Source organism: Pleurodeles waltl, chromosome 9 (assembly GCF_031143425.1).
Source record: "Pleurodeles waltl isolate 20211129_DDA chromosome 9, aPleWal1.hap1.20221129, whole genome shotgun sequence".
Taxonomy (NCBI): Eukaryota; Metazoa; Chordata; class Amphibia; order Caudata; family Salamandridae; genus Pleurodeles; species Pleurodeles waltl.
In genome coordinates this window covers 912,270,219-912,293,450 of record NC_090448.1, presented here as the reverse complement: position 1 = coordinate 912,293,450, position 23,232 = coordinate 912,270,219, and the positions used below count along the sequence as shown (strand labels likewise).

Sequence of the window (23,232 nt, the reverse complement as noted above, 5' to 3'; positions counted from 1 at the left end):
CAACTTTCATTTGTGCTGCACTGTACAAAATGTCTACAAAGTGGACAAAAGTATTAGTATTACAGCCTAATTTGTGTGCTGGAAAGCTTTCTTTTCTCCTTTCTGTACAAGACCTTTGCTAGACAGAACTCACATGGCTTGCACTATGATGCAAGGGTGTGTGCATTGTGGCATGGCACCCTGTAGTGTGCCAGCACAAGGAGAGAGGAAAACAGTGCCACATTTTAGTAGATATGAACATCATCAAAAAGCAGGAACATTCTGGAATGCTTAGTAGTGATTGTTGAAGATGCAGGTCTAGGTAAAGAGAACTTTGTTACTTTCATTGGATGACATCTTTAAAGTTTTCCAAGCACTTAGAAGGCAAAAGAGACAATGCTGGTCAAGCTGCTATTTCATAATGCCCTTTTTAGAATGTATTTGTTTTTGAGAAATAGACCCTCGAAAGGGGGATTTGTTGTAGAAAAATAAAAAAGCAGTGTCTGATGTACTGAAAGATTTCTTTCAGAGCATAGGGCACATCACTTCTTTTTTTGTAATACTGACAGCCATGCCGTGCAAGATTTGCATGCCTTGCACGACTTACCTGGTCACGAAAATAGCACTGGAAGGCTCATCCTATAAAGAGTGGGCCTTCCTACAGTAAACTTCAGCCTGAAGTCTTTTGGTGGATGGACTGCCAACAGGGTTTGGGGACAGTGAGCCTGAATATGCCATGCCTGCGGAAACTAAGCAGTTCCCATGGACATCATTTAGGGGTCATGAGGGGTCGCAGCTGCTACCCCCGCTTGCCCTTTGCGACCCATGGCACTGCCTCTGCAACCCCTGGCCTCAGAGGTGGCAAATTCAGTGTCAGGAACACAGTGACAGCTTGTCCTTACGGACATCAATTGGGGCTCCACTCTCAGTTTTTTGTTAATTTTTGTATTACACTGGTAGTGCTTCATAATATCTTATTCACTATTAGTGTAATCAAAATGGAGTACAATTTGCTGGAATATGCCCTTCCATGGCAGTTGATGTAAGTAAAAAATGCTTTTAAGTGTATGTTGTGTGCGTGCTTGTGGGTGAAACCGTGTTTATGTGAGAGAGTGTATGTAATGTATGTAGAGTGAATTTGCGTATATGTAAGTATGTGTGTGCGAGTGAAAGTGGAGATCAAAGGGTATGTGATGCCACTTCAGCTACCCCTGGCGCTTTGGTGAATTGACGTCCATGACAGTCCCCTGCCTCTAAGCAAGGTGGGGTAACCCCAAAGGTCAGCACATTGTAAACCCACAGAATTGGGGCAGTTAGAGAAGAACATTTCTGTCCACCTCTAACTGACATCTTTTTTTCTTTGGTTGTGAGTAAAATTATGTAAACTTTGTCCAGAATTTCGAGTCTTCAACTAGAAGTAAAAGGGTGACTAGCCCGTGCTCATTGTCTTCATGTCGGGCCTGTGCTAGACAGTTTTTTTGAACCTAACAAGGTACTTTTGGAGAGCTCACAGTTTTATGTATTACTCAGAGTACATAACAATTACTTGTGATCAAAGTGTCTGGTTTCCAAAACCAATAATCAGAGATTATAATTTGAAAATCAATGAGGAACCAGATCCCCCCATCCCCATGACTATAAGAATCAGCAGAATGTAAGTAATCAATGTCCACTTTTAAAACTGGCATTATAAAGACGAAGAGCAGCACAATTTTTACCAAAATATTCGGCATTGTTCTGAATTTATGTGACTTGCAAGTTATGATGTTTTAAAAAATATTGACACATTAGAACGTGTCGATGTTGCTCAAGAACACTTTTTGTTAAACATTCCCTTATTAGTAACTTTCACAAAATTGACCTTTTAAAGTTTTCACAAAACGAAACAACTTTTTTCGACTTTTATTTAAAACAGAATCTTGTGGTATGTTACAGAAACACTCCAGCAGGGAACCCCAAGTCATCTGCACAATTAGGGCTCCTGTCACCTGTCCATAATGGTCTGGACGATAAGACCCCATATTTGTACGTGAAATACACCGACGTAACGAAACAGACATGCTTTACACCCCACCGTGCCTCTAAGCTAGCTTTTTACAGTGCACATGGCTTTACACATTCCATTCTCGTACTTCTTCCTGTGTGTAACCACTTCCCCGCAGTGTTTGCACATTTGTGGGATTAAGTGTTTTATAAATATTAACAATTACATGCATTTTATTACATATTTATTGAAAGCAAAAGTATGGTGCTGCTATGATTACACGTGAACTTGTACTTGCGTCTCAGGTATGCCATGTATAGGAACATTCAGGCATACTGTACATTTGATACCCACAAGCACTAACATTGTAATTTTTTTCTCAAGGTGATATGTTCATTTGAGTGTAACTGGTCCTCACTAAATTTGCCTTGGAAAGATGGTAGGTTGAATGAAGGCTAAACAGTTTACATCTGTGAAATTTACTTTTTCAAAGTTCTCGAGCGATGGCACCATAGTTTGGAAGTTACAATGGAAGCTCACATAAATACACACAAATTGGGCAACGAACAAGACAAGGCTATGCAATGCCCTCTTTGCAAAGTCTACGCATTCTCGAAAATAATTCTATTTTTTGGCCGTGCAATGGAAATGGAAGTTCTTAGGTTTTCCAAAGAAAAAAAATCAGTCGGAAGAGTTGCTGACACTGATTTCCTCCTATGTCCCCTTGAAAACCATTGTTCGTACACCTCTCTTGACTTCTTTCGAAAATGATTTCCCACAATGACGTAGAGCAGTGGGTTCAGACAACTGTTACTGTATGCGAAATATGTTGATATTTGGGTGGCGATCGAAATTATATTATCAGTGGTGCAACCAGATATAACTTTATATATGAACAGGGTATCCAGAAATGTCACTATTTGGAAAGGAAACCAGCAGATGATGAACATGAGAAGGACAACGAGCATCAGCGTCGAGGCTTTGCGTTCTGTCTGAATTTCCTTGAATTTTTGCATTGCATTATTCTGTAAGACTTTGATTATTTGGAAAGTGCAAAAGGCTATGATGGTCAGGGGCAGTAAAAACCCAGGGATATTCAACATCATATGTGATGCAATGCGCCAGTCGGTGGATGGGTACACAAGGATGCATGCCGTAGTGTTTAATTCAGCAACATATATTTCCTTTCGGTAAATCATTGTAGGCAGGCTTAGAAGGAAAGCAAACACCCAGATGACCAGACAGTTCAATTTGGCGCAAAAAGGTCTCCTCATTCGTCCTATTGACATGGTCTTCACCAGGGCCAAATAGCGGTCAATGCTAACCATCATCAAGAAATAAATGCTGGCATTCAAGTTCACGTAAATTACTGTATTAACGGCCTGACAAAGGAATTGGCCAAAGGGCCAGGAAAACTGGTTTGTGATAAAAATGGCCCAAAATGGAAGGCCTGAAATTAAAAGAAGGTCAGCCGCTGCAAGATTTCCAAAATAGACCTCAGCTACTGTGCATCGAGCCTTGTGAAGGCAAAAAACTCCAAGAACGAAAAGATTCTCAATTAGCCCCAAGACAAATATGAACCAGAGGAAAATGGGCTGATAAGTAAATAACCAATCCCAGGATTCGAAGGTGCGACACTCTGTGGAGTTGCTGGGTAATACAGATAAATTATACACGGATGCTGAGGAGAAATTGAGAGTGCTGTCCATTGCTCTTGTGTCTTCTGTTTCATCAATGTCCAAAATAGTGCTGTAAAATATAAAATCAGATCATTAATCCACGCCTAAAAAAGTCCATGTATTCATGGAATAAATGAGCCAAATTCATTATACCAACATTAAGCAGGGACAAGGTACTGTTTTGTTTAGCACAACGTTATAGGTGTATGAGTTTTGATACATGAATTGGTTGCTGCATAAATAAAGCAGTTGTTTGTATGGGTTAAGTCCTGGACTATATAATTCTAGCTATAAGGATTTTCAATACTCCTCTCATGTTGTAATCTGCTGTATTCACAACGACCATTTAGATATTTCACAACATTATGCGGGTTATTTAGAGTTTGGCAGGTGCTTGACATCCGCCAAAATGTGGGAGATGTACCATCTATCCTATGTAGAGTATGTACACACGTGTCAACTCTAGTTATAGCAGAATGGGAATGCAAAACTCTCAAAAACAAACTATGGGCCTCATTACGAGTCTGGCAGTCTTAAGACCACCAGACTCACAGTGGCAGTCATACCGTCGCACTCTGGCGGTCTGACTGCCATATTACGACCGTGGCAAACCCCTGGCAGTTGGACCACCAGGGGACGCCGCCACTCACAGGAACATGGTTCCCGATGGGGTGGTGGCAGTCAGAGTCGTGGTCAGCCACGGAAGTGCAGAGTTCAACACTGCCGTGCTAATCATGAGCCTACTTTTCACCACCCTTTTCATGGCGGGCTCCCCGCCATGAAAAGGATGACGGAGAGCCAATGCTGGGAGCAACAGGATGGCCCCTGAACTGCCCATGGCATGGGCAGTGCAAGGGCCCGCCCAGCCAGCACCTTCAGAATGTGCACTGTCTGCACTGCAGAGAGTGAGCATTGCAAGGGTGCTGGTGTGCCACAGCATTGGGCTTAGCTCCCTTAAGGGAGCAGAGGCCAATGCTGTGGCTCTCTTTCTGCTGGTCTGATGTGCGGAAACACCGTAATATGATGTTTCCACCGGTCAGCCTAGAGGAAAAATCTTAACACGACTGGGGGTAGGGGGGTGTTGACGTTGTCGATATGACACCATCCTCCACCCCACAACTTTGGCAGTCAGCTCAATCCGACCGCCAAAGTTGTAAGGAGGCCCTATGTCTCTAGTAATATAACTATAACATTTAACAAACTGGTATTCCACATTTTGTAGATATACACTATTCATTGTTTTCCTTATTGTGACAACATGCAGCAGTTGTGGGTGCCTATTTTTTTAACTGTGAGATTATTAAAGACTTGTGAACACTGAAAAAGTAAATTCCTTCAGTACACATAATACCATCTTGTGTAGACATTTTCTTCAAGTTGCTAGTGGACATTAATGGTTCTGTATTGTTTCCACATCTTTTCCATTAAATCCTTTCAAAAACATGACACATTTTAAGGTTTAAAGCATGCAGTCACAGAAACTGAGGTTAAATGAAAGTCATCAGATGTATTCAGTTTTACCACATTCCTAAAAATTACCAGAATAATGAGGATGTTATTTGCTCACATTTGCGCTCTGTGCCTAGTTCCAATAGATGTAGGGATATCGTGGATCCCACCCTTTTAATCAAAGCATTGTTTTGTCCTGCCTTTATCCCCTCTTTAGCTTTACATGTTGGAATTGTGAACGCTGACATTTTAATGATAAATGTTCATGTATTTTGTAATTTGTATTTGCATAGAAAATGAGTTAAAAAAAATAATAATGTGCAACTCGAAAAATGTGGCCACTAGAATAGCCGCCATCTATTATGAAAATGTGTCCTAAACAGCTTATTAATGTATATTCAGAACATATAATAATGTAAAGTGCAGTAATGGGTTATACTTACGATTAAATGCTATGTATTTGCTTAAATTAACTGTAGGCCTCAAAGTAACCGAGGTCTAGGCCTTAGTATTGCACAGCTGTTTATATAAAACATGCAATGTCAGAATAAAATATGCTCTCACACTTACTGAATAATAAAGATATATTTCTCTAACTGAAGACTGGTCAAACTATGCTTTAGCAAAATGTTTACTCCTTGCCTCTCAAGAACTGTTTGTTAGAAAATCATATAGTAGATGTAGATACAAAGTAAAGTTTAGTGTGTGAAGGCTATGTTCCCAGGAACTAACATTGGATGCACTGATGGAAGGACGGAAGGATGGAAATGTTGCTTCTTGACGAGTCAAGTGATGTGCGTAAAGAAGAGCCAATCATTAATGTGTGAAAGAATGTCTAGTTACATTTGAGGTTTGAAATATGAATTTTATTGGACTAATGGCTATCGCCTGATTCTTTGACCAGTGACAACGTGGGATAACTTTAACTTAACCGCACCGCACTGCACTAAGAGTTTCACTCAGGAGATTCTCCAGAGATCCCCATTCTTCGCATGCAGAGAGAGAGATTGTATTCCTTATTCTATACTTGTGTTCCATGCGTAAATGCTGGTACTCACTCTTGCGCTCGATGTTTAGAACTTGTAGCGCTTTTGCTGCATATCCTAGATTCTTCCTTCTAATGGTCCTGTGAGCTTAGAGTCCCCGATTCTGAACCATTGCCCTTCATGCCCCAATGCCCATGCTGATCTAACTGATGACCGCTTGTTGATCCATAAGGACAGGTATACCTATCTGTAAATGTCTTTATTATTGATATGTCTTTTGTTTCTAGGTACCAACTGCTGTTTTTAATAGAGCCAACAAGTTTCAGTGCCTCCTATGTAAAAAGATCTCATGCAGCCAATTTTTTGGCCAGAGCTACTTTATTGTGCATGGTTTGGCTTGTGCGGAAATTAACTGTTAGAGGGAGGGCATGTGTATACGTTCGGAGAATGCTACAACTGACCATGTGCTTCATGCCGGCCAAGACATAAAATAAAAACATGCATCCGTCATCAATGCTGGGGTTTTTGTTGGTGTATATAGACTTACTGGTGATGTACCATGTACGTGTTATTTAATAGTGCTCCTGAGGTGCCCTGCTTCAGGGATCATGCACATTTCATTTGCAATAGTGTTGTTTGCAGGCATCCTTTGTGTTAGCATGACAACACTCATATTCCTTATGAAGATGGCATATATTATTAGTTTTTTATGTGGAGGTGTTCTAAAGTACCCCAACATTCCTCTCATGCAGAGTGAAAAGAAAATATGCATCATTCACTTGTTCAAAGGCTGTTGCTGTTGTTAGGGACATTTAAAGATGTTGGGGGCCCTGGGCCAAATGTATTTAGGGGGCCCCTGTTCAGAACAGCTTTTAATTCATGATCCAATTTCAGCTTTTTCATGCCATTTTTGGCCACAACGGTATTTTTAACAGAGCTGTTTAAGAATTATTCAAGTTAATCAGGGCAAGCCTCTCTGTAGAACAGAGCTGGCTTTATCCAGCGGTGTAACAAAGGCCCTCGCAGCTCCCGAGGGGCAAGGGGCCCATTAGCTCCAGGGGGCCACCTCAGCACACTGCCCTAGCCTGAGAGCTCTAAGCCCAGAGAGGGGCCCCTCTATGTAGTTTGCAGCAGGCTCCCTCAAGTTTTGTTAAGCCACTGGCTCTATCAAGGGGCCCCCTGAAATCCTGGGGGCCCTGGGCCAAAGCCCACTTTGCCCATGCCTTAAAACATATTTGGCTGGCGTGTACATGCACGGGGCAATATGTCTTATATCATTTAATGCTACTGCGTGCCATCACTACTCCCACCTGCCTTGATACAGATTTACTGTTGAGATGTTTGGCATGAGGGATTGAGTACATTAGATATTTTTGTCAACACCCGGATACCCTCGGCTATTAAACAGTGCTTTATAAATACAGTTTCCTTTTAACAGTGCCTACTGGTCCTCAGCATATCCACTTTTGCTTTGCTCTCTAATGTTGATGAGCCCAGTGCTGCAGTGTACCTAATGAAAGCAAGAAGCAAGGAGGTAAACACATGGCTTTTTTTATGTTGTTTGAATGACCATATGCACTATTTTTAGATACTGATGACATGCTCTGGTTTCTGCTGTCTCGCCCACCTTTTTGTAAAAAGTGATCGTGCAAACTGAGTGAGACTAATTTAAAATTTGTGCCAGCATGTTACCTCTAATTTCCAAACAATTGCACCATCTTATGCACACTTGAATTAGCAGACACACACGTACATCACTGCACTTATATTTCAATTCCCTTTTTGCAAAGTACGTCGATGTGTTCTAAACATAAAACGTGCACAAAAACAAAATTAATTTTGTACACTTTTCAGACAAACACGATTCACTAATCACATTCAAAAGCCTTGTATAAAGTCTCTGTCAGCGCTTTCAAAATATGGCGCACACAACGAAATGCGGCAGTAAGTATATTTTAATCCAATCCTTATTGCAGCCATGACAGCTGAGACTTAATATCAGGGCCTACAAAATGGAGGATAGACTACCCTCGAAATGGCCAGTATGTGAACAGCATGCACGCTCTCCCTTACTCACTGTGGAAGTGCAACTGTTATATATATTGCCTTATGTGTTTTTTAGGAGTCCCACATGTTGGGCACTTGCTTATGTGCCCATTGAGGGCTTATACAGTATAAATCAGTTTCTGTGTGCATTAATTGAGTCATTTATGATTATTATTGTGAAACAATGTGCCTTACATTTATTCTACATTCTGAAAGTATGATTGTGGATGCCTTGGAAAAGACATACTTGTTTTATTTTTTAACATGAATAAGTAAGTGAATTCTCTTGTTCCTCCCACCTGGCATCATGAATTACTAGGTTGATGTTTCCTAAAACTGTCTGGATGATATCATTGGATACTCACCAAAACTGCATAAAATACAGCCTTACAAATAACAGTGTGGATTACTTGGGTTTGAGTTTTCACACATAAGGCAAACACTTGCCAGAACTCACAACAGTAAATAAGTCTCTAGCAGGTTGTGTTATCTGCCTAACATGTCTTTTCTCCAGCTAAGTTAAGAGAGACGTGTGGCCCTAACTGGCCTGTTCTTCATGGTGGAGCTGATAAATTTGTACAAACGTGCTTATAACTGGGCTAAAGTAGATCTAACTGGGCCACGCTAATGGGAAGATCCTGATAATCTAAAATAACATAGCACCTAATAGCCCACCTCAAGGCCACACTTAAGTACTTTCCGATTATTACTAATATGGAGACTTCCATTGTAATATTGGTTATTCCACCTTCAGATTAGATGAGAACTCCTTATTCCGCTGAAGGGATTCCCTAGCCTTCGACTGTTTAAAGGATACATCTATAACTCTCTTTCCTGAGCTTCAAATCACATTCTGAATCTGTTATAATGGTACCTGGGACCTAGAAATACGGGTGCATTGTAGAAGTCCAATAACTAATTACTTGATGTTGTATGGGCTGTCCACTACAGGGTATGAACTAGTGCAACTAGCCACAGCAAGTCCAGCTTATGATATTGAAATATTGTACTCATTGGTAATGTTTGCACCAGTTGAGGTTGCTACTGAACACTGTCACATAAAAGTGAGCATGTCCACCTGCATTATATAAACCATAGGAGAATCAGGAGATCCCCATACGTTATCAGGAGCATGCATTATGTTTTAATGGGGAGTTACCACACGTATTTATTTCATTTAGAATGGGTCCACTAAGTCTTCCAGGGTCCACATGGCCAGTGAAAGTGGGATATACATTGCACAACAATATACAAAATTTGACTGTAGATCATCTAAGACAATTATAACTAGTGCATGTATTTATAGAACTGAGACAGCACATGTGACAGATGGCAGAGACAAATACTGGGAATCTATTTGTCACATATGGACTTCCCACACAGACTACAAGGACGAGGGCTATAAGTACAGTAAAGGGCAAAGTGCCTGCGAAGCGAGATGAAATGTCTAAGCTACTCAATCAGAGGCAGATTTCCTCACATAACGTCCCAAGACAGTCATGGAATTTAGTGTTCCCCTGAGGTTGTATGACATTAAAATGCATGCCTTTAGAAGGCGTCTTTACCATGCATCCTTTACTATGCAGTGCCTTTACAACACAAAGCTTTTAACATGCGTGCCATTACCATGAATATGCCTATACTATTCATGCCTTGACCCTCATACCTCCCTATACCCCTAAGCCCCCCTAACCTTAAAAACACCCCCACCATCCTATAACCTTGGTCACCCTAAAAACTAAAAGCACCCTTACCACTCCATGCCCTACCTTCTCCTAACCTCTAAAATCAATCTTACCACCCTATGCCCTATCCACACTCGAACCCTAAAACACCCTTACCACCCTTTCCCCTTACCCACCCTAAAACTACCTTTACCACCCTATACCCTTACTCACCCCTAAACCTAGAGCACCCTTACCATTTTATACTCTTACCAATCCCTAAACCCTAAAACCAACCATACCACCCTATACCCTTACTAAACCAAAGAACTAAATACGCCCTTACAACCCTGTACCCATACTGAACCCTAAACCTAAAAAATGCCCTTACCTCCCTATAGCCTTAACCACCCTTAAACCCTAAAAACACCATTAGCATCCTATACCTTTACCCACTCCTACACCCTAAAAACACCCTTACCACACTATACCCCTACCCACCCCTAAAACCTAACAGCACCTTTACCACCCTATACCCAGCCCACCCTAAACCCTATAAGCACCCTCATAACCCTAAGTCTATACAGAGAGCATAGTGGGTGTACCACTGCCTTTGCCCTATCTAAGAGGTTAGCCATAGCACTCATATATGTAGAACAGTGTCAGGAGTCAGCCTGTCGCATGATTGGAAACTCTTTTGGGAAGCTGGCAGGTTGGCACCAGCAGCTGCATGTCGAAAACAGCATTCGTCCTAAGAATGTTGTGGCTGAAATGACCCATCCTACACCCTACCCACCCTTAAATCCTAAAAACGCCCTTCCCACCCTTGACCCCTACCCACCCCAAACTCTGAAAACAACCTTACCACCCTATACTCTTATTCACCCTTAAACCCTACAAAAAACCCTTCCCACCATAAGCCCTAAAACACCCTTACCAGCCTATAGCCTTACCCACATATACACCCTAAAACACCCTTACCACCCTAAACCATTACCTACCCCTAAACCATAAAAGAACCCTACCACCCTATATCCTGAACCTAAACACTAAAAAAACACTCTTACCACACTATACCCTTTGTCAACCTTAAACCCTAAAAATAGCCCTTTCACCCTGTACCCTTTACCACCATAAGCCCTAAAAACACCCTTACCAGCCTAAACCATTACCTACCTCTAAACCTTAAAAGAACCCTACCACCCTATATCCTGCCAACCCTGAGGCCTATAAACTTTACTACTCTATACCCCTGCTCACCTCTAAACCCTAAAAAACACTCTTACCACGCTATACCCTTACTTCCTACCCACCCTAAAATCCTAAAAACACCCTTACCACCCCTTAACTTGACCCACCCAAAACCCTAAAAACACCGTTACCAATCAATACCCTTAACCACCCCTAAACCACAAAAAAAAATTATATTTATAAACACACGCACCTACCTTAAATATACTTACCTTCATGGTAAAGACATATTGGCGGTAAAGACATGTGTAGTAAAGGCTTTGCGGTGAAAAAGATTTATGTGGTAAAGGTTTTGTGGTATAATTACTGATTGGTAAAGAGAGTGATGTGAAGGCTATTTACCTCTCCTGCGAATGGTACCGCCTAGAGAAGAATAGTACACTTTGAGAAATATATTTGCTAATATGCATACCATTACACACTGTACTTCCTCTATAGTAGTATTATCAATTGTTTTAAAACAAATACAGAATTGACAAGTGACAGCTCCTATGATTGCTTTGGGTATGAAATTCATGGGTAGCAATGTGGTTTCCTCAATATTTCTAAGCAATATTCAGTGAAATGCTGCATTATTGGTGATACACCAGCATCTTGCTATCATACTGCTACACAAGTGGGAAATAAGAATTGCCTAAAATCATTTTAGAAATGTATACTTTCACAGGATGGGACACCGTAGGCAGTCATCTTTCAAACCTGCAACTCTAGCCAAAAAAAAGGAAGAAAGTGGCAGGCTTGACCACTAAAATGAAAAATATGCCTCAAAGAATGAGAGCCTTGTGCAGAATGGAACGTGGGTAGAAGAGCTTAGCTACTCTACATGCCCTGTCAAACCATGATTTATTATGATCAGATCTATTACTAACAGACCTAGTAAGTAAGGTCCTAAATGTTGTAATCTAATCTGGTTTCTGACCTCTCTTTTATCATGGTGATTATGAGTACTCTGCTGTTCTTTGTTATGGGGTTGGATCACAACACTGAGGTGAGACTGCCTGGCACATTGACTTTGTCATGTCTTTTCATCTTGTATTGTGACATAGTGAGGAGGTGTTTTGAAGGTAGATGAGATTTAAAAATCCTAACACTCCAAAATTATTGTGGATGCGCATTTACTAATGCTGCTATGCCGAGTGCAAAGTTATCACTCAGTGTTTCGCACAAAGCTTGTCTAGTGGTCGTATTTGGATTTTAACAATACGTATTGAATCTTGCTGTCACTGTGAAGGTTTCAATAATTCAATTTCCTTATCGACATAAGACACTGACATCCTGACGCAGAAATCTCATGTATTCAACAAACTGTTGCTTCAATAACAGACAGACCATTGTCAAACTTAAGAATTGTATAGTATGTGATTAGCCATGGTTAGCTGCTGCAATCAACAATGAGTGGGGCAACTTTTATTTCAGTGTAGCAAAAGTGTTCATCTTTGATAATTAGAAGGCATTGTTCTGATGACAGGGGCCCAAAAAAGTTGATAGTTCATTCTACATATTCTGTGCTAGTGGTGACAAATGTAAAAGTTCAGAGGCCCTGGTTTGTTTTCTGTTCTAAAACACATGATAGTTTTGTGTCATCTTCTTTTGCATCATTGGTGGTTACACCTCTGCTGAATCTTCAATGTGCCAGATTTACAAGTGATTTTCAGAACTTGGTTGGTCTCATGATGTGAGTTCCAAGCAGTTTCATGCATGTGCTAGAGAGCTGAATTTCATCATGTACTTGTTTGAAAGGTTTGCATCTGGTAATTTGTCACTATTATGAATTATTCTCAATATACAAACATTAAATGTTCACAGGTATGCACTCTGTTGTGCACACAAAGTCTCAGCCCTGTTAAGTGAGACAACTTTAAGGAGTGCTCAATGAGTTTTAGTCTTAGTTAAACAAGGTACTCCAAGGAAGTAATTAACTGAGTTAGTAAGAAAAAGTGCATGCACACCAGAAGGCATATTGATATTAGAACTGAATAAGATGGAAAAAGAATCCGGAACAGGCAGAACTGAGTATAAGCAATCTCCAGAACCTAACATGATTTTCAAATTGCAGAATGGTACAAAGTTCCCAAGGAGGGCATCTGGGGCCCCGGTTCTGGAACACTTAATGGAAGTGATTTTTAAAGGGAAAATCTAGTCCTGATCAGGCAGTGCAGAAATTAGCTTGGAGAGAATATTTTTTCACAGAGGCCAATGCTCGTAAAACACAGGGCCAGATTTACAATGTTTTGGCGTAGGGCAGTGCCACAAGCCTTCTTGCTGCACTGCCCTGTATCAAAACAAAAGGGCAGGAATGCGCGGTATCTACGAGATACAGCGCATTCCTCTCCTTTTCCCCTGTGCTGGCGCACAAATTGCTGCCATGCACTAACGCAGGCACCCTTGGCACTATGGGGATTATTGCTTTTGTGCAGGAAGGGTTCCCTTCCTGCACAAAAACAGTTCCAAAAGGGGGTTTCCTCTTTCTGTGTGCTGCAGAATGCAGCACACATAGAAAGAGGAATAAACGGGGAGAAATAAGGATATTTCTTCCAGTTGTGTCACTTCTACATCACCCCTGGGGAGGCCTAAGGTTCTGATGCATTAACAGGTTTACAAAACCTTGTAAATCTGGGAATGTGTCATAATCTATGGGTGTTGCATGGGAACACCCACGCAACACCCATGGAAACGCCTCACAGACGCAAAGTAAGTCAAAGCAGCAACTTGCGCTGCGCTGCCTTACTTCATACGCCGGCAACATCTAACTGATCCTCTCCCTGTCTGAGGACTCTGCTCAACCAAGAGGAATTTCCACAATGGGATGAAAGCAGTCGCTGCCTGGAACAACTCCTGGTGGCCCACCACTGTGGGTGACACCCCACGCCCACTGACCATGTGTGCAACCTGGGTATCATCCTGGACTCTTCTCTAGCCATGACCAGCCAAGTTAACAGACATCTCTGTTCCTCCTACCTACCCTTCCAGCCATCCCAAAGATCTGGAAAAGTACAGCAGGAGGAAGATCCTTCTCCTACCTAGCAGCCCAGACATGGAACACACTACCCCTGAAGCTCAGGTGGACCGCATGACCAAAGCGGTTCAGGAAGGACCTCAAGACCTGGGTCTTCAACTGAGCAACACGCCTACATTCAGTGCCTTGAGACTCTATGGGTGATTAACCGTACTGTACAAATCCATGATTGATTGATTGATATCTACAAGGCCATGTAAAGACACACAAAGAGGCTTTGCATGGCCTTGTAGACATGAGTCAGCAGGCTGCGCTGCCAATGCTTAAAAAAAACTGACGCATCAGTGGCACAGGCCGCTTGCATATCTGGGCCACAATATTCCAGACATACAATGCATTATAGAGTATACTTGTCAGAGATCTTTGAGCTTAGCTACATTAGTTCACTTGTCTCTAAGCAGAGAAATGTTGAGCTATTTCTAATGCTATCTTCTAAAGCAATTAATAAGGGTTTCGTTTTGATAATATAGATAATGTGTTCTTCACATTAATGTGACCAATAACTATGTGAAACACATATATTATGGACTTTTCCTGGATGGTAATTTAATTTAATGCACTGCTGGTCCAGGAGACAGTGTGCACTATGCACAAGAGAAATCGTCAAACTTGAAGATATTAAATATGTTTAAATCAGTTGCAGCCTCTGACTATTAAGCAGCTGCTATCCCCAAAATAGTAGACATTAGATTAGTCAGTTCTGGAAAGTGGCTGGGCATGGCCAGGAATGAGCTGTTGAAACCAATATTGGATAGTGAAGGCATTGTTGTGACGGCTGTGATCCTGTCAGGACTCTCTTGTTGAGAGAAAATGTACCATAAAAACTAGAGTATTTCTCTTGAGCTCGTAATTTTCACATGTATGGGGAGATGTGCCTCCTTTAAAATAATATAGGCTTGCACATAATTGTCACCATTTACTGCCTATTATAAGCCTAGCATCAAAAAGTAATTGCTGTAATTGAAATAAAAATAGCAATTCTTTTTTTTAATTGGGGTATTCTGAAACTAACATCAAACACCAGTGGAGCACTGTCCACAGCGGCCAGATACATAGACAACTTGTGAGAATAAGCAGATGCTCAGTTGAACTGACAATGTGTGTACAAATACAGAAGGGTTTAGACACCAAGAGTATTTTTTTGCACCTGTAAAGGTCCAGGTGACTGGCAAATATAGTCATATAGGGAGATGTCCCTTCAAGTTCAAGTTGATGATACGTTTTTATTGAGATCCATTATACGGAATACTTCAAGATCAATGAGCTTGTTATTCATTGATGTGAGGTGGCAAGCGCTGTTTTTCCTGGCTGGTGATTATTGGTTGGCACTAATGTATACAGATACTAATTTGACCATCTGGGTTCTTGAAGCCAGGAATTATGGGCTCCAAGATGAGCGGGTTGAGGCTTGACACTCTTGCATAAGAAGAATATAAATCTCCACTCGTGCATGAATATTGAAGGGAACTTCTCTTTACAGTTGGGCTACTGTTTGGCATAATGTAGTGCCACGCATTTACCTTTTTCAACGCTGCCAGACTGTTTTGTAAAACTTTTTTCCATGTCACGTGCAGTGACCTTTGAGACATTTGAAAACAGGTGATAAATAATGTGTAACAGATCCAACTGAGCAGCAGATAAGAAATGAAGTGGTATTGCATGTCCCCAGTAGTGTCTATAACATAAATGTCAAAATTGCTTCGTGCGTGCAAACCCTATTTGAAACAGGCGCATAGCTAGATTTGTGTGCTTGGCACAGTGTGTGAACCAATTTTGTAGAAACTTTAATATTATTCTACACAAGGTGGTTTCCCTTTGGAAACCTTGAGCGACTCTTTTGTGCACTTAAGGCATAAGGCACCTTAGGCAACCCAGGCTGTGGCACCCATCGTCTAGTCTGCCGAGAAGCTGCCCTTCTCCCCTTTGAAATGAATTGTAAGACTAGATGTTATGCATCCTACGCCTGCCTCTGGTCTAATGCCATAGGAACGTATGCTAAGATCCGATGCCCGGGCTGCTGTGGAAGTTCTGACGAGGGCTCATTTTAAATTATCACCACTGGAGAGGCATTTCTTATCCTTCAAACTATTATTTTGTTAGGAACATGGGCCAGACTTGCACCAGCCAACTGGTGTGCTCTCAGCATGATGCCTCTAATACACAGTAGGGGCTTAGAATGTTGTGTCTAACGCTATTTGCAGATGAATTGCATTGCTTTGGAAAGTGGCAAATGGGTAGTAACAAGATCACATCTAGCTTGGTCTTCGCACGATCATGCCAATCTGGAAGGGAATTATTTTAATAACTGCCAGTGCCTTTTGCTATTGACAGTGCACGTTTCTCTATGTGGAAACAAATGCATATTATATTCTTTATAGAAGATTGTCTCTTTATAGTAAATTTTGTTGGCAACTGTCCATTCAGCTACCTATCTGTTTTTGTGACAGCTATGTAGAGTACCTCTTAATCACTGAGAAGTGCAGAAAGTTGAAAGCATACCACTGCTACTGAAAAGTGCTGGTGCTGTCGCAAATTAAAGATGTGCGGAACTCAGCACTGGTCAGTAATTGTTTATTTAAAGCTCTTTATTGACCTCTTCCATATCTGTACTATTACCACTAACTTCATAGTGAACAATACTATTATAATTAGCCTCTATTTCATATAATACCGTTATTAATCAAATCATATGTATCATCTACTTAAAATGGTTTGTGTCCTGTTGCAAAACGTTTTCCCAGAATTGTCCTCCTTTAGACCCAAGATGAAACAGCATTATTTTGTTAACAGCAATGCATTTGGTAGCAATGTATCTGGTAGAATGTACAGTCAGGTACTGTAATCAGGAACTTGAGTACAATGACCAGAACTATGATGAAAGAAACAACCACTGTTTAGGTAAACTGATCAGAAATTGTGTTTAACAGGAGGACCAGGGGCATTATGAGACATTGTGAACAGCAATATATTAGGCAATGGCCAGCAGTCGATAACATGTTCAGAATGTCTTCTTTTTGTAACTGGGGCCACCGGCCTGGCGGGTGCATAATAGGAACTGGTCAGCACACTGGGGAAGTTTGGCCCACTATAAGAATTTACAGTCAAGCTGTGAAGAATTATTGGGCTTTATTCTGTTCCCTAAAGTGGAGCAGAGAAGAAAGAGGTAATATCTAATGCTCTTTCTGTGGCCTCAGACAAACTCAATGGGCAGTTAAAGAGTGAGAATGACATGAAGGGTTGAAGAAGCTTCAGGTGGAATATAGCATAGCAGGGGCACGTGTTGAAACAGAGCTCCTAAGATCGCTCTGCCTATGGCTCCTGCTTGGTTGTATAATGAAATTTCGATCACAAAAATATTGTGGTTTAAAAACATTTTTCCAAAATATTGACAACCAAAATATCGATTTTACATACATATAATGTAAATCATAAGAATATTGACTACATAAATCAGAACTAACATACCAACATTGCATTGGTAAGAATATGTATTTATTTGTAACTAGTGCCATTATAGGTAAAAAAAAACTTTCCATTAATTAAAAAGGTAATTTTTTCAAAAACCCATAACAAAAATATAAAAAACAATTTGTTAACTTTTAAATACTGTAATTCTTAAAAGTACAGGAAACTTGAAGAAAATATTATTAACACACTATAATTTTAAATTTATAAAAAATCTAATTATAACTTATAAAATAAATACATTTATTTTACAAATACAAGTCTATATTAAAAATATAACAATCATATTAAATAATAAAAAACTATTTAAATATTCCGCCAAAAAAAATGGATGGACTGAATATTGTTAAAAAAGTAATGTTATTAAATGTTAACTCACATAATAACATTCTAAATAACAAATTGTTAAAGGAAATAAAGAAAGGGAATAATTTTATAAATATAATATTTACATGAAATATCCTCATAAAATTCCAGAATTAAATGGAAAATAGTAACCTAATTCCACGCTAAAACATTTAGAAAAAATTAACAAATAAAACATTGGGGAAATACATACATTGAGGGCCTCATTATGACCCTGGTGGTCTTAAGGCCACCAGAGCCTCGGTGGCGGTCAGACCGCCGCCAATGTGGTGGTCCGACATCCACAATTACAACCTAAGTGGTTGCACCACGGTTGAACTGCCAGCACCGCAACTTCTCCTCCACTGGAGGGGCTGACGGTGCTAGTGGTGCTAGCGGTCCTAATCTGCCAGGGCAGTGCTGCGAGGATTACGACCCCGGCCAGCTTTTACATGGCGGTATCACCACCATGTAAAGCCTGGCGGAGACGGGGGTTCAGGAGGCCCCACGGGGCCCCTGCATTGCCCATGCACTTGGCATGGGCAGTGCAGAGGCCCCCCGACCAGCCCCATCATGCTTTTCACTGTCTGCTTTGCTTAGAGTGAAAGGCGTGACAGGTGCTGATGCACCCTATGCACCGCAACATTGCCGCCGGCTCAATTATGAGCAGGCATCAATGTTGTGGGTTGTTTCCTGCTGGCCCAACAGGTGGAAACCCAGCAGGAAACTCAGAGTAGGGGCTGAGGAAAGGGGACTGCACCGGCACTACCCTGACCGTGGGACTTCTGCGGATAGCCTTTTCCATCCGCTGAAGTCCTAATTAGCACCCAAGTGTGTGTGCGGGGTGTCATATTTATTCCAGTCATACAAATATTGTGAAAAGAGTGCACTTGCGGGGTAGGGATAATAAATGCTTGTCTATTTTTAGTTTACGAAACGTGGTAAAGTGCATAAATTAGGCAGAGGGATGAGACAGTGTTCCTTTTTTAACTCCAGTTTAAAAACAGGGGGAAAGTGCATACAAGGTAGAGAGGGCAGATTTACTTTTGTAACTCCAGCTAAGCAAACATTGGGAACAAATGCTTACATGGGAGAAGGTGGGGTGGGAACTATCTCGATCACTCCACACCAATAAAAACATTGGTGAAGGTTCATACATGGGATGGGGTAATTTACTATTATAACTCCTGTATAACAAACTCGTGCAAAGTGATTATATTAGGAGGGGTGCAGATTGACTATTCTAACTCTAGGATATTAAATATTAGGAAAGTGCATAAATATGAGCCTTGGAAGTGTGTGTGTGTTGGGGGGGGGGTCACGTTTCTAACTCTGGTCCAACAAATGTTATGGAAAGAGCGTGCATGGGTTGAGACAGTCTAATTTATTATTCTTATTCCAACCTAAAAAACATTGGGTAAGGTGCATATACTTTGAGGTCCAGATTCACATCACCCAAATATTATTAACATCCATTTAAATTGAGTTATGGCATACATTAAAAAATGAAAATCCTAAAGATCAGTAACATTAAAAAAAACTGAAAAAAATATTTGTCAAATTTGTAGAAATTTAAAATAGCCATTAAATATTTAAAGTATTAAAAAAATCTAACGCCCTGGGCATGGACAGTGTAGGGGTCCCCGGTGGCCCTGTGTGCTTGTTCTCCGCCAGCCTTTTAATGGCAGTCGGACCGCCATGAAAAGGCTGACGGAGAACAAGGTTGTAATCAGCAGGGTGGCACTGAGTTCACAGCCGCCCTGCCTGATTACAACTAGGACCTTTATCAGCCAGTTGGGATCACTGATCCTGGTGGGGACAGCAGTATGTTGGCGGGTCTGCCCGCCAACCTCATAATGTGATGATCAGACCTCCACCGCCGCGGCGGTCCTCACAGTAAGGCCCCAAGTGATTTTCCCAGAATCATACAATGGTGAACTGAGGCTGGAACTTCATTCCTGTCCCACAGTTGCAAAGTGACCTGCCACTAGGCCACATGCCGTACCAATTAGGTTGACTTCAATCTGAAAGAGGAGCACAAAAACACAGTTGCAAAACCAGAAAGGAGACTGTTGGCACGTTTCGTGTTTGGCTTCAGTGTGTACAAATTAAAAGCTTGTCTTTGTGCCAGATATGTGATAGAGCTGCAGGGGGCATGAACAAAGAGCAGACAGATGTGTATCTAAATTGCTCCTTTTATGAACCATTACATAATGAGGACTGTATGTGCAAAAAACAAATCAGATGTTATGGAAAAGCCCATGGATAAATGAGGTTCACTATGCAGCCAGGCACATATAGCAGACCTTGCAATCTCCATAAGCAGTTAGATTGAGAAGCTTGGGAATATGTTCCCTTTTAAATGGGAAGAATGAAAACACACAACTGACAAAGGGAAGGGAGACGGATAACATGGCTGCTGAAGAGTTTTTATGGGCTGCACTGCCTACAATTAAAAGTTTATTTTTATGCTAGAATTGCTGGGACAGCCACCTTTGGCGTGACAACAAAAGGCAGATCCTTATCCAAATTAAATACCCCAAGGAGTGGAAGACAGCAGAAGCCATGACCGGTATAAGCATCTGCACATAACTCATGCTTAATACCAGCATAGCAAACTTCAAATTGTTGGCCCATGCAGGCCACTCTACCTCAACACTAAGAGAGCAAGCGGCATGTGTGGGAGGCACCTGCTCGAAGTCTGTGTCCTGTTGCAACCCCCATAGATGCTCCTCCTTCTGCTCTGCTATTAAGAAAGTGAGTGACTGTTTTAGCTGCTTGTGATTTAAAGCCAATGCTAAAGAATGGTCTCTCACTCATATGATGCAGGCAGTGACTTGAGCAGACATGTATGCGCTCCGTAATAGCTGTGAACGCTTGCGGAAGATCAGCGGCGCACCCTGCACCCTAAAGTGAGCACAGCCCCAATCCTTTAAAAATAACTCCCATTTCTTTGAGAAAAGATAAAACAATTATTTCAAAAGGTATTAACACCAATTAAAACTAAAATAATTAATTTCCAAATAAATTCCAATTTCCACTCAATCCTTAAAATGAAAATAAAATGTAAAATGTTAAAAAATAAACACTTCACATATTAATCACTAACATAATAATCACTTAAATATAAGTCATATATACTCACAACAACACTACCTGCCCAATACCTCAATAAACCCAACAACCCGAAATAAAAGTAATTTATAATTCTGCAAATTAGTAAGCATTAAAATATTAAATAACATTTTAAATGTCTAAAATAATTAACCTATAAATCAATTAAGATGAATTAATATATAACCAGAAAAACTTACCCACCCAAGCTCCCTATGAACCTAACTCATAAAGAAAATAATATAACCTAGATTTATAAGAATGAAAATAAAATACAGGTGTAAAATAACATTGAAATAAACAATATTGTAACTTTAGCTATTACAGTAAAACAGTGAAAGAAGGTAAACTTACCTTTGATATTTTGGATCCACAATATTTTGCAATTATGATATTTTGACCATGATACTATGGTAGGTTGATATTTTGAGTTAATTGGCGATATTTAGATGAAGTCAAACGAGAGATTCGGTTTTACAGTTGACTAAATAATAATGTTTTCATTTCTCTCTAAACTCCGGGTCAACGTAGGTGAATAAATATTCACCGTAATGTATTCCAGGCACAAGATGCAAGGTTTTTCTGGTACAATTTATTTTCTTTCTGTCTTTGAAAATGCATTTTTCTTTTCAGCTAAATATCTTCTCTGGTTCCTCTGTTGGGGATTGCTAAATTGTTATTTACAGCTATCTTATAGTTTTCTATCTCTAATGAAAAGTAGTCATGTTTTTTATGTTGGCCACAGTACACAATTTGCTAAAAATGAAAAAAAGAGGTGCAAAGACCAAAGTTTTTCCAAGGAGCCCATCCCCTGTGCAGGTGAATGTCAGTGTTGCCAATAACAAAGCTGTGTAATCTTGATTCCATCTCATGCCTTTTTCTTCCACAACTCTTCAAGTAAGGGAGGAAGGGGGTCACAGTAACCCAATAAGTTAAAAGAATAAGGGGAATTTTCACATACCTTGTGTACTCAAAATATCAGGCTGCCAGTTGCTTTGTGCAAGAGGAGCTCACATGCACTGCACATTTTGTCTCCTGGGGCCATACTATACAGTGTGCCTTGGGGAATAACAGGCATGTGCGCTTGCTTTGTACGCCCCAGCGGCACAATGGTATTACAGAAGGGGCCGCAGAAGCTTGTGTGCCCCTTCTGTAATACTGAAAGTGCTGGTGCTATCATGAGATGGCGTGCCCTGATTTGCATGGGGGCATGGCTTAGAAGCAGTATTTCACTCTTTGTAGTTTGGCACACAATCCTTGTTTGCACCAAGGGCACTACTTGAAAGATGGCCGTATGCATAATACCCTGAGTTCACTTAGAAAGAAGGTCACAGTCCAGTCTGTGAGGCCTGCAAGGTGTTTTTCACTCGTAATTGGCGTGGATGTGATGGGAGCAGCAGTCTCCAAGAGATAACCCATGCAGAGCATTGACTTGTGTTTTTTTTGAGTGGGTCTTTTATGTCATTAGCAGGCCTTCAGTAACTGATGTCATCACAGGTAGGACCAGCACCCACAGCCAGATGAGATGTGGGCTTGATTGGGGTGAGCAAGAAACAAAGAAGTGCAGCGATGAGGGTGTTTCTGTTTTAGATTTATTCACACGTTTTAGCTCAGAATTGACAATTGTTTTCCTTTAAAGTTGAAATCTTTAGTTGTTTACCAAGGATGTTTCTAAAATAGTAGTCCTCTGAGACACTTACAAGGACCAGCGGTGTCCCTTACTTTTGGGTCGGTCTTAGATATTTGTTTTGTAATTTAGGTTTATAAATAAATGTCAGTGGATGTGCAATACACGGGTTCTCCATTTAACCCTCTTCAACCTCAGAGGAAGGCTAGTTGTGTCCCAAGTGAATCGATGATAGATGTCCAGCAGCCATTCGATTCCTTAGGGTATCATTTTTCATTTACAGCATCAATTTATTACCCATTCACGTGCAGTGCATAGTTTTCAAGAGTTTCCTTCTTCTTCTGGGAGGCTGGTAAGAGGCTGGATCGTTCCTCCACATATCTTTGCCTGCTTCACTTGATGACCTAACAGTGATGGTGTGTTTAATGTAAGATTATTTCATAATTTCTTTCAAGGGAGAGGAGAGGATGACAACTGGCGGGCCTTGGTCTTTCTGAAGTGAGAGCTTAGACAACAAACAGGTGGGTTCAGTTGGTTCTGGAAAGATCTTGTTGGGGTCAGTTTGAAGGTCTAGTAGAAGAGAGCTAAAAAAGAATGATCCTTTTTGGATGAACTTTAAGCCCAGTT

At 40.8% G+C, this 23,232-nt stretch overlaps 1 protein-coding gene across 10 annotated transcripts in view; it reads right to left on the bottom strand.

The window, feature by feature from the left end:
* Positions 1–1,866: 1,866 nt before the first annotated feature.
* Positions 1,867–23,232, bottom strand: part of BDKRB2 (bradykinin receptor B2) — a 441,339-nt gene continuing 419,973 nt past the window's right edge. For all 10 annotated transcript variants that reach the window (XM_069208264.1, XM_069208265.1, XM_069208259.1 and 7 more), the window contains one exon: positions 1,867–3,712. In XM_069208264.1, coding sequence (XP_069064365.1) covers positions 2,566–3,712 — 1,147 coding nt within the window. In that variant the 3' untranslated portion in view covers positions 1,867–2,565. The remainder of the gene's footprint in view (positions 3,713–23,232) is intronic.